A 12,410-nucleotide genomic window follows, 5' to 3' on the forward strand; every position below is an offset into this window, starting at 1 on the left:
TTACCTACAGCACACTGTAAATGTTAGGGAGAAAAAGTACTACTAACAAATACCATCTCAAATAGAAATATATTGTGCCTGGAATTTTATTCTAAGATTAATTGTATATCCTAATAAATGTTTGCTGAACAGAATCTGACTTCCAATAAATCTACTGAAAATCTGAAAGAGTAGTACCACTACGCTTCTTATTGCTAATCTAAATACTGTTATAATATTGTAATAACTACAAGCACTGAAGCTTAAATGAAACAATGGCAACATGTGTGTAGATGGAATTTTATTTAAAATTGTAAAATTATAATGCCTTAATGTTTACCCATAATTATGAGACTAATATTCTTTTCATTCTTTAAGAAGTCTCATATATGTCCCTAAACAGTGAAACCTTCCAGTAACTTACCAGAAAACAAGTTTAATTATATTATTCTGTTCTTAGAATTATTTTTCTAATATTTAAAAACATATCTAAACCCTTGGCAAAACAAACACAATCAATTCAGTGTAACAGACTGAGCTTTAAACCGCACTTTAACTTTCAATATACTGTAACCTACTGGTTAACTGAATCAAATGTAGACTTTTAAATGACTGACTGAAGATTTTTAAGTCAATTATAGAATGCAGAGAAAAGTGAAATAAGTTTTGGGGAAGGTGTAAGGTAGGTAATGTAGAAAATGATAAATGCTAGTTTTAATAACAAAAAATGATACTAAATGCACATAAAAGTTAAATAAACACAGTATAAAAGAGAATAGCTTAAATAAACTGGGATTCACATGTTACAATAGCAAAGTTATGAGCGAGTGAACTGAAGACACGAACAGTTCTGAAAATTCTCTTTTCAGCCTACTTCCAAAGAAATAGTCAGGCTTTTTTCCTGTACATAGTTTTGAGCTTTGTCTATACCATATATAGTAGAAAAATAAATTCTTTAGCAACCTAGAAACAGTTTATAAAACTCTTAAAGTTTAATTTTCTTTGCCAGACATGCCAATGTTAAACTGACAGCTATAAATTAAAGCTATATAGACAATAGGTATAAGTAATATAGAACAAGTTAAGAATACTACATTTACCGGATTTTTCTTTTTAAAAATTATTGTACTTTCTTAATTCCTGTGTGCTTTGCAATAGGAATAATAGGGACTTTGTTTTCTTAGAAAAGATAATAACATGTAAGAGCATAACACAAGTAAGATAATTTATAATATACATGTACTTCAGCAGCAGCCTGGTTCACGTCGACATCTTGACTCTGAAGTTAAAATCAGAAGTACAATCAATACCTAGGACATAACAGTTGGGAAAGACAACATTTATTTTAGGAAAACATGGAGCAAATCAAACTCTTAGGAGCCTCAAATCTCAAAATCATCTATTTACTATAATACACATAAGGTAACCTTAAAATTGCAGTATGAATGAAGATTACAAAATGGACCAAAGGATTTTCTCTTTACTACACAAAATATAACCCAGCAATGAAAAACAAACCATTTTTTTTTCTTACCAGAAAAAAATGGCACGCTGTGATAATGAACAAATTTTGAATAAAGCCAAATAAAATTTACCTATGCCCCTATTCTGAAAATTTTATCCTTAATTTAGTGTTCTGGTTGTATCTTCACTAACAAAATGTTTAACCCCAGAAGCAGAAGTCATTTACAGCAAATCTGGTACCAACATCAAAGGAAAAAACTGGGTTTAAAAAATGGTGCAAAAGCCACTTTAGATTTTACTACAACATATCACAGAAAAGAATTCGAATACAAGTTTGCAATTATATATATATACACATTCCAAAGAGGCTGTCAGTACCCAAAGTATTTTTATTGCTATATTAGCAATGGATTTTTGGATATGTTTTTAAGGGCCACATAAAAATAGATTCAAGGAACAGATTAAACTGAAGTCCTAGATTAAAATGTTTGGTTTAAAGAATTTTCTACAACAAATTTCATGTTTATGTATGAAAAGTTATATAACCTTATATGAAAATGTCATGAAGTATTTTCTACACTATACTAAATGTATTTCCCAAGAGGGAAAAAAATTAAAATATCTAAAATATATTAGATTAAGATTACAAGACCATCATAGATCTTTTGAACATGCATCTGTTTATAGAATTAACAGTATACAAAAATGTTTATTTCAGTATGGACCATAAAGAAATGAGTTGGTGACAACTATCTTTTGCACAACATCAACTCACTTGAGCCACAAGCATGTCCTTGGTATGTGTGTACAAGAATTATGTCCATTTACCCCTCATCATATCATCCACAGGTTTACTTAGAAGTAAAGATGAAGGTACAGAAATGTTAAGTGTAGTTTTCTTTCTTTCAAACAACATCCCAAGCATGGCATTAAGTAGCCTGAAATTATAAAATTCTTAACTGGGCTTTTAATCATCTACACAGACTTCTAAAATGTAAATTAGGTTGCCCAAATTAGCACATAAAATAACAAAACCAGCCATAAAGAAGGCTGAAAAGCATTAAATGTTTCATATATGTGAGTTTTTTAATCATTTAATTTCTATAGAAAAATTTTATTCACAATATAATGTGACAGAAAATGCCACAGGAATGATATACTGATTGCAATAAGGTTGCATGCAACAGCAGCTTTGTATTTTATAGCTATTTTCGTTTATAAAAATTAAACCTCTCCAGTCATGCTTATCACATGGTCTTAGATTTGTAATGTAAATGATTAAGGAATACCATATATTTCAAAGAGAAAAATGTCTCATCATTTTGAATGTGAATTATCTGTAAGAAACATGAATTATACTACTGAACCCTGAAACATGCATGTCTAGATTTGCTTTTTGTCCATTTTCAGGCTGTCTGCAATCACTTCCTACTCATATAATACCAAGAGGATCTGTCTGTAACTGTGGTTGTATCAGCTGAGGTTGCAATGGTGGTGGTAACTGAAGCGGTACCATTGGTTCCACCAACTGTCCTGGGTTTGAAGGTGGTGGAGGAGCCACAGTATTCGCAATTTCTACAATTTCTCCATTGTAAAAGAAAAACTGACACTGTTGAATGAATGTTTCAACAACAGATTGATGGATCTTAGTGGTAGACAGAAATTCTCGATTTTCAAAATCGGGTCTCATCAAGGTTGGCCAAAAACAGATGGATAAGTTGTCTGCTGTCATTAGGTTGACTTTATTTTGCTGGCTGACCCTGAAATGATGATAGGAAAAAAGTTAGAAAATCAGTCAAAACTCATTACAATTAAAAAGTCCTAGAGCTGGAAATGATCTCAGATTTCTTTTTTCACCTTTAAAATTCAAATTTAAAACATTCTTCTTGTGCATTCTATATTCAACTACATTTTAATTAACAGGAGACAGAAGTAAAATCCATTCCTTATGAGAATCAAAGGTAGTCTTTTAAAAATGTCATACACTGGGGTTTTATGATTTACTTATAGAAGCTACCTTAATTTATGTTCAACAACCTTTATCTCAGGGTAAAAAAAAAAGTGACAAATTATTTAAAGAGTTTCTGGCAACAGAAACAGAAAATTTTATAGCATATCCAAATTCCTTGACTATTGTAAGAGGAAAAGACAAACCATAGTATGCCATCTCTTTGAACCTTGGAAAATTAGAACTTTGAACTTTGGGAAAATCACTTTATCATACCCTCCAACCAGGAGACTTTTCAACTTTCAAAAAAATTAGTTTCCAGTATTCTAAAAAACAAACTTTTCAATCATTAAATGTCTTGTACATGTTACAAATTTAATTTGAAAGCCAACACTCAGTTCACAGAAACACATTCCACCTTAAAATTCTTCAAATGATTTAACAATATAAACATATATAAGTATAAATATATAGAGACATTAACTTTATTGCATCCAGTCCTTTACATATGTGAGCAAGGACTTCTTGAATTATAAGGCAAATCTTGAATTATAACTCAAAATTATTGAGAAAAAAAATCTTAGGTATTTTACCCAACCCTCTCATTTCACACATAAAGAAACAGCCCATTTCCCAGGTAGCAGAAAAATGTTATACTTAAATTTGCACATCAAAAAATTTAAAGGAACCCCCACCGCACATAGGATTTGCATCTGAGGTAAAATATGTGCCCTAAAAAATATGTTCTGTGGTAAAACTCTTTGCTGTTTAAGAAATTAAATCAGAATATTCAGAAGAAAACAACCTTTCGTTAAAATGTGGGACCAGTCAGGATTTTTTAATGTAGTAGGCAGGTGTAGAGGCTGAAATTACCGATAAAGTTGAAAGACATAATAAGAATATGGGCATCAGGTCTAAGTGGTGAGTCAAAAAGAACAAATGAAAGGTATCAAATCAGTTGGAGATGACGGTGGCCAATGAAGGATTCCTTAAAGAGGTAATGTTTGAGTTGAGTCCAAGGTGATGAGCTTTGGCAAAATAGTAGGAAAGAAGGGTAATTCAGTCAAAACTGTGGTTTTCTGTACTTCAGTGTGTACATACCTCTTGGAGGGCTTGTTAAAACACAGATTGAAGACTAGGTCTGGGGTGGGGCCTGATAATCTGCATTCCTAACAAGTACCCAGGTGGTGCTGCCAGCGGCTGATTTGAGGACTGCATTTTGAGAAAGACTCAACTAGTCATGTTAAGATATGATGAAGGATGAGGCATAAATTGAATCTTTTCGTTAAGTGCTATTAGTTTAATACAGTGGCACTTGGTGTGTGCCTGAGGTAAAAGGAAAGGAGATGTAATCAAAGAAGGTAAAACTAGACCACTTAATGTTTAACGGTTTGGATTTTTTCTTCAGGATATACAGTGTTATTTGATCAGAAGTGATCTTGACAGAAAAATCTTTTAGAAAGATCATTCTGACATCAGGATCAAGGGAGAATTAAGAGGAAAAACTGGCAGGGAGAGAGCTCAAACACAAACAAACTCAAGTTCCCCTAAATGAGACATGATAAAGTATACACTAAAGCAGTGGTAGAAGAACAAAATGGAAAAATTAGGACAAAAAACTGATTTGATGCAATCAATCACTAAATAAGGAAGGTGAAAGAGAATGTAATCAAAGAATAACTGGATTAATTTTTGTAATTTTTCAATCACCCATCATACATTTATTTATCATTTATTTCCTAGGACTGTAAGTTCCATGAAATAGGTGACTTATTTATTCACTGTTACGTCCCTCGCCCTTACGAGAGCACAGGAACACAGAGTAACCATTACATACTAATTGAGTATTCCTTTTAAAATTTAAGTCTGATGATGTTATTTCTGGTTCTACCCTCCTGTGGCTTCCCATTATCATTCCGATTAAAGACATGCAATGCTATTTTCATTGAGAAAGTCTTGTTCACCCCCCGTCTTACCCCACCGAAATAAATGTCATTTGAATGCCAGTGTGCTTAGTGACATATACGAGTATACATGAAGCATCCTTTTTATCTTCTCAGTAAAACATTTTGAGGACTAAAGCTGGTTGCAGTACTGTTCTATATCATCTGGCACTGCCTCTCTTCCCTTTCTGACCTTATCTCTTACTCTGTCCATCCTTCTCTGCTTGAATCACATAGGCCTCTTTGTTGTTCCTAAACACATCAAACATGCTTTTACCTGTGTTGTTGTATCACTGGAGTGAAAAAGTGTCTAAAATAATATAGATGGTGGGCTAGCACTGTTATTCTTTGAACATACTCTTCCCTTTGTCCCTTTTTCCTATTCTTTTTAATGAAGTACAATTGTTATTTTAGCGCTTTCACCAGGCCAGACAGTATGTTTACAAACCATCCCTACACTCCATATTGGATAAGGTCTCCTACGGTACCTTGTAAAACACCTATTATACCATGAACCACTTGTATGGTAATTTTCAAAAGAGGAAATTCCACCAATTATACTGCAAAACTATGAATGCTGGTATTTTCTCAGGGAGGGAGACTTCAGAGAATAAATACACTAGAAATGCTAATATAATTATAATTTTTTTCTATATTGATAGCAACAAAACTTGAAACATTGGTTGCTTTCTCTTCTAAGAAGTAGAGATGTACTTGGTTTGGGCACTGACGATATTAATTAAAAAACCAAACTTCATAAAAATGCCAGTAGAAAATATTATGAAGAGTAGACTTTTGACAAAATTAGTACAAGTATTAATAACTCTATTCAGTCCCAAGAACAACTTTGTGAATCTTATTCTTCTCAGTTTTACAGTTGAGAAAAATCAAGATTCAGCAAGGGTAAGTAATTTGCCCAAAGTCTCAGAATTAAAAGTGTTTCAAAACCAAGCCTGTTTGATTCCCTGGTCTGAGAGTATGAGAGTTAAGCTATTATACAATGCTGCCTTTCACTTAATTTATGGCATTGGGAAGAGCATCTTTTTAGACAAAAGCACAAACTTGAAGCTTAACATAGTTAGGGCTATTGATACAGGATTAACGTCCTGCATTTTAGGCAACAGCCAGGGTGGACAATAATATGAATTGAAGTTTCTGATAAAATTTCATTGTGTCGAATATCCAAATAAAACCAGCAAGATACACCAGAGCAACACAGTGTGATAGAAAAAGCAAATGGAACCTCTTAATAAGACTTGGATTCTAGTCATAAGATGCGTCATTTATTAATTATATGACATTAAGCATATAATTTCCTTCTTTAAACCTCAATTTTTCCAACTTCAAATAGGTTGATTTGGTTAATTATCTAAGAGTCATACTTAGAATTCTAAGATTCTATAAAAGAGAACTGTTAAAGAGTAACAGTGGTAATAAAAAAATGTACTCACCATACTTATTATTTATATAATCATTACATGTATTAAGAGTCATATACCTTTCTTTAAACAAGTTAATGAAAAATATGTTTTAAAAATCCAGAAAAACTTAAAGGAACCAAAATTGAACTGTTTTCAAATAAGTTTGTCTTTTTTAATCTTATACTTACCAATTTAGTTACATTTGAAATTTGTAGTGTATTTTATTTGCAAAAATAAAAAAATAAAAATACCTGTTTAGATGTGTTATTACATATCTGAATACGTCATAGTTTACAGGATGAAACTTCTTAACAATTTCTTTCAATGCATGAAGTCGTTCTGTTTTATCTGGGATTTCTGTAAAGTTAAAGTAGTAAGGAATTTGTGTGAAACTCATACATTTAAAAGTATTTCATAAAGCTTCCTACTATGCTTATTGTAAAGAAATAATCAAGAATGTGTTTGAACCATTTTACAAGTAAAACTAATCATTGAATAACAAGTGACTCGTATGGTAAAATGGGAAATGCTGTATTAGCAATTTACTCAAGAAATTTATGTAAGTAGATACTGATTTAGAATTAACTAATTACTTATAAAGCTGTTAGGCTCTTAATATTCATGCTACAAAGAGCAAATATTTTAGGTTTTGCAGGCGCAACTACTTAACCCTGCAATTGTAGCACAAAAGCAGCCACAGGCAGTAACAAATGAATGCTGTTGTGTTGCAATAAAACTTTTGAAATATGAATTGCATATAATTTTAACATGTCATGAAATTTCTTTTTAATTTTGTCAACTATTTTAAAACGTAAAAACGATTCTTAGCTTGCAAATACCAAAAACTACCAAAACTGCTACCAAAAACTGGCAGCAGGCAGAATTTGGCCTGTAGGCCAAAGTTTGTCAATACCTGATTTAAAAGTATCACCCTATACTTGTTTATAATCTACTTTTTTATTGAAAATCTTTCTTCACAAGCAGTACAAGGATTTAACTCAGTTACTCTCCAAATTTAAGCAAATTATGAAACAGGAAAACTGCAATGTGGTTCTGTAGTAAATAGGAGGTAAGAGAGTGTTTTACTACTCTTCCTCTTTTCTTTCTTCCAAAAAGTAGGTAATAATGGGTTCCTCTGGAGGAGGCCAATCTGCATACCAACTCATGGTAGTATAACCAAGTACTAACACATCTCATTTGCCACAGATTACTTCTAAATCAGTCCTCAAAAATTTTCTAAGCAGAAAAATTCTAAGGCTATTGTTTACGGTCAAAAAGTAAGATAATCTAAGCTATCAATTGAACCAATCTCCTAGTTTACATAGGAAAGACTGTATGTATAAGGCAACTAAACCTTGTGACAACATACTGTGTTTTTTAACGCGTTTTTTTAACTTTTATTTATTGTAAGTGTGTTTTTCCAGGACCCATCAGCTCCAAGTCAAGTAGTTGTTCCAACCTAGTTGTGGAGGGCGCAGCTCACAGTGGCCCATGTGGAGAACAAGCCGGCAACCTTGTTAAGAGCACTGCTCTCTAACCAACTGAGCTAACCAGCTGCCCCCTTAACACAATTTTTAATGAAAAGAAAATTAAACAAGAATTCTAACACAAGAAATTTAACAAAATTTAACATAAATAAGAAAGTAGTCTTATTTTAAAAGAAAAGATTGTAATCAAAAGGAAACAGTAAAAAAGAAATACTTAGAAACTACATTTATTTTAGTCATTGAGTAAACAATGTGGATTAAGCACTACGTAGGTTACCTGATATTCAAATCTTCTGCATCATTTTCCAGATAACAAATGAGTATTTGTTTGATAGCAACATCTGGTTGAATGATGCCCAAGTAGGACTAAATACTAAATACCCATTTTCCTGCTTTACTTTTTTCAAAAAGTGACTTTAGACACAAGGCCAAAAACAATTCAATTTTATTCAGAGAAAAATACCATTAAGAAACAGTTTTAATAAGCTGAATTTTTATTAGCTACACATTCTAGTGTATGGCTGATTTGAACACATAGTAATCAATATACAAAATCTATCATCCGTCAGAAAAAGGAATATACTTACTTGCTGCTTCCAATAGCTCTGGATGAAGAGAATACGGAATTAAAGGATCTGGCAAATCTGCAAAGAAAGCTTTAAGAGCTCCAGCTACAGCATTCACTGTTACTTCCATTGATACTAGACTGATACTATGATCTACGAGACAAAAAATAAAATATTTATACTTTATATAATGAAATTTTTATTATAGGAGACATACAGTAAACAAGTACTTGTAGACCCAAAGATATTTAGGTCTCTCATCGGCCACCTTTCTTTACAGTCTGATTCATCTCTTCTCCATTATTTTAATATAAACTATATAGATAAGGGAGGAGAGAACCAAGCAAGAAGCATTTTTTGTTACAATATAAAATGTTGTTAGGCATACTGGTATATCGAAGAACATTAGCTGTTACTAATATCTTCTTTAAAATATTTTCTTTACATAAGCTATTTAAAAGAGACCATAAATTTTTTTTTAAAGAAAGAGTCCATAAGTAAACAGGAAGACAAAAGATAGGAATTATGCATACAAATTCAAGTTTATACCTTTGAAGTTATATTTAAAATTTTTAATATAAAAGTTTAAATTTACTCAGTAAAGTTCTGACTTAAACAATGGGACATAACTAAAAGTGTATCATAAGGTTAACTTTCTATTAAAAATCATTTTTCCTTATTGTAATGATTATGACAGAAAATGTAAAAATACAGACCACAAAAAGAAAACATATTACCCCCATCACCCAGAGACAATCACTGTTTATACTTCAGTATGTTTCCTTTCAGCCCTTTACTGGTTATTATTTTACTATATTTTACTATAAGACCTGGTCTCATATAATATAATAAGACCGAGTCTTATATTAATTTTTGCTCCAAAAGATGCATTTGAGCTGATTGTCCGGCTAGGTCTTATTTTCAGGGAAACACAGTATTGGTATGCCTACACAAAGACTTTACAAGTTGAATTTCTCTAGCAAAGCTACCTGATTTTAATAGATATTCATAAACTGTCTCTCAAAAAGGACCCAACCAACAGCATACAGCATACTGGCTTGCCTACATCCTACCAACAATCTTTTTCACTCTGATAATAACAATTACAATCTTTTTGTTTTAATTTTTATTCCTTTATAACTGATAGAGGCAGAGCATATTTTCATGTATGTGCTGGATGTTTTCTTCTGATGTGAATTCCTTAATCTAGCATAGATATTCTACACCTTCCCCAGATTTATATTTTATCTCCTGATTTTATGTTTTATCCACTGCCTCATACAGAATTTTTAGTTTTACGTAGTCCAGTTTATCATTTTGTTTATACTTTCCAGGTTTCATATCAAGTTTAGGCCTTTCCCTACTCCAAGACTATAAAAAATAATCCCTCATTTTTCTCCCTAGTACTTATAATTTTCATTTTTTACCTTTGATTTCATGGAATTTACTTTAATATGAGTAGGGAATTCAGCTTTGTTTTCCCTCCTAATGGTTAATTAGTTGGCCCAATATCATGGGGATAGTTTTACTTGCATTTTTAAATAAGTATTATCTGAGATATACAAAGATGCTGATGTATAAGTTAATTTATTGCTCTTCCAATTCTGGTAATAGATTCATAGCTCTACTGTTTCTTGATGGTGGTATCTATTAAGTATTTCTAATCCCACTTCAAAACTCTCTCCCCTCAACATCCATATCCTTAGGTTTTCATACGAAATCATTCTTCCCACCATAAAATTTCAATAAGGAAAATAGTAAAACAAGGATTTTATTTTACATAATTATCTTACCTTGATCAAACTGCTTTTGAATATTGTCTTGATCAGTTTTGTTCCCACTAACTCGGTAGAGTCCTTCAGTACATAATCCTAGAAGAAGAAAGAAATGCACGTTTTTATTATACATGCATATGTATCTACAACAAATATACTTAACTTTATATACATCTTAGTGACTTACAAAAATATGGTGGCAGAATATTTTAAAGAATTAAATATTTTGGGGTACTTCATTTTAAATAAGCTCTTAATGAATTTTTAAAATTTTTAAACCATTTAGGATATCCAGTTCCAAGCAAAATGAGGAGACACATTTCTTGCACTAAACACAGCTAAATTCCTGAACACAACATAAAAAAACAAACAGCAAAAGACTGAATGGGGAGAAGGTGTATTAGCTAGTGACCTTGGAGCTTGAAGAACAACATGACACAGTTCCCTAGAACAACATGACACAGTTCCCTGGATTTCCTTTTTGCCTGTTATGTGAGTATATCCTGTACTGGGCAACAGAGAAGCCTGCAACTCAGAAATACCAATGAGCATAGGTAAAAAATAAAAACAAAACAACACATAAAACCAGTAAAAACAAGAAAAGCCTGCTCTCTGTAATGAAATTAAGAAAGGTACAGCCTAGCAAACAAAACAAACATATTTACTAAAACTGCCCTACTACAGCCAAACATCATGGAACCCACTAATTCTCACATGCATTAGGGGTGACCAAGTGGGGAGACCAGAATTCTACCTTTGCCCAGTAGTAACTAAGGTGCTTGTTCACGTCCCTGGAGTGTCAGCAGGGGCTGAGTGGAGAGCTTGAACTCCCACTCCCCCCTTCAAGGTAAGAGAAACCCTCTCCCCTCCCCATTGTGGTAGTGTCAGCAGAAGCCAGTGGAGACCAAGTTGAGAATGAGGCGGTCAGTAATGGGGCAGCTTTTCTCCCCCGATGATGCAGTATCAGAGGAAGCTTACTAAAATACAAGATTTAATTAAGATTCAAATACTCATAGCATAATATCCAAAATGTCCAGGATACAGTAATAAAACTAAAATCATTCATTATACCAAGAACTAAGAAAATCGCAATTTGAATGAAAACAGTCACAAACACAAAGATGTCAGTTGTGGAATTAACTGACAATTTTAAATCAAATAATTATCTGACAAAGATTTTACAGCAGCTATCATAAAATACTTCAATGAGCAATTATAAACACACTTGAAATAAAGATCTAACATTCGTATCATTGGCCATAATTCTATACCTATCTCTGTGTTCAATGGAGTACTTCTGAAGCACTTCTGAAAGAGACTCAATTTGATAAGGCATTGTACTCTTCTGATCACAGGCAAAAAAGAATCAATGGACAAGGATTCTGTCAAACTTATTCCTGGACCAATGTCAAGGCCTCTGTATGGGACAACGTATTAATTCCTTCTAATTCTTCACCTGGTTACAATTATTTCATTCTTTTACAAAGATTGTATAAAGATATGAAAGAGGAACAAAATGTATCTCATACTGGGAGGAAAAAGTCAAAACTCAGAAATCTATAGACATAAAGGGAGCAAAAATTCACTGACAAAAGTTTCATGGGCCAAAGTTATATTTTTAAAAGTTATGAAGTTTTACTGACATAGCCAACATGAATTAATCTCTGATAAATGAAAGAAACCAGACTCAAAAGAATTCATTTAATATGATTCCATTTATATGATGTTCCAAATCAAGCAATACTATTCATAGCGGGGTGAAAATCAGAACAGAGGTTATCTCTGGTGCTTGGAATATTAACTGGGGAGACATAAAGGGTGATGAAA

General features: G+C 32.4%; 1 protein-coding gene across 7 annotated transcripts in view; it reads right to left on the bottom strand.

Moving 5' to 3' along the window:
* Positions 1–263: 263 nt before the first annotated feature.
* The window catches only part of ARHGAP5 (Rho GTPase activating protein 5), a 110,759-nt gene continuing 98,612 nt past the window's right edge, over positions 264–12,410 (bottom strand). For all 7 annotated transcript variants that reach the window (XM_081047426.1, XM_081047425.1, XM_081047427.1 and 4 more), the window contains 4 exons: positions 10,602–10,679; positions 8,830–8,961; positions 7,007–7,112; positions 264–3,203 (listed from right to left, as the gene is read on the bottom strand). In XM_081047426.1, the coding sequence (XP_080903552.1) occupies positions 2,876–3,203; positions 7,007–7,112; positions 8,830–8,961; positions 10,602–10,679 (644 nt within the window). In that variant the 3' untranslated portion in view covers positions 264–2,875. The remainder of the gene's footprint in view (positions 3,204–7,006; positions 7,113–8,829; positions 8,962–10,601; positions 10,680–12,410) is intronic.

Source organism: Rhinolophus hipposideros, assembly GCF_964194185.1.
Source record: "Rhinolophus hipposideros genome assembly, chromosome: 5".
Classification (NCBI taxonomy): domain Eukaryota; kingdom Metazoa; phylum Chordata; class Mammalia; order Chiroptera; family Rhinolophidae; genus Rhinolophus; species Rhinolophus hipposideros.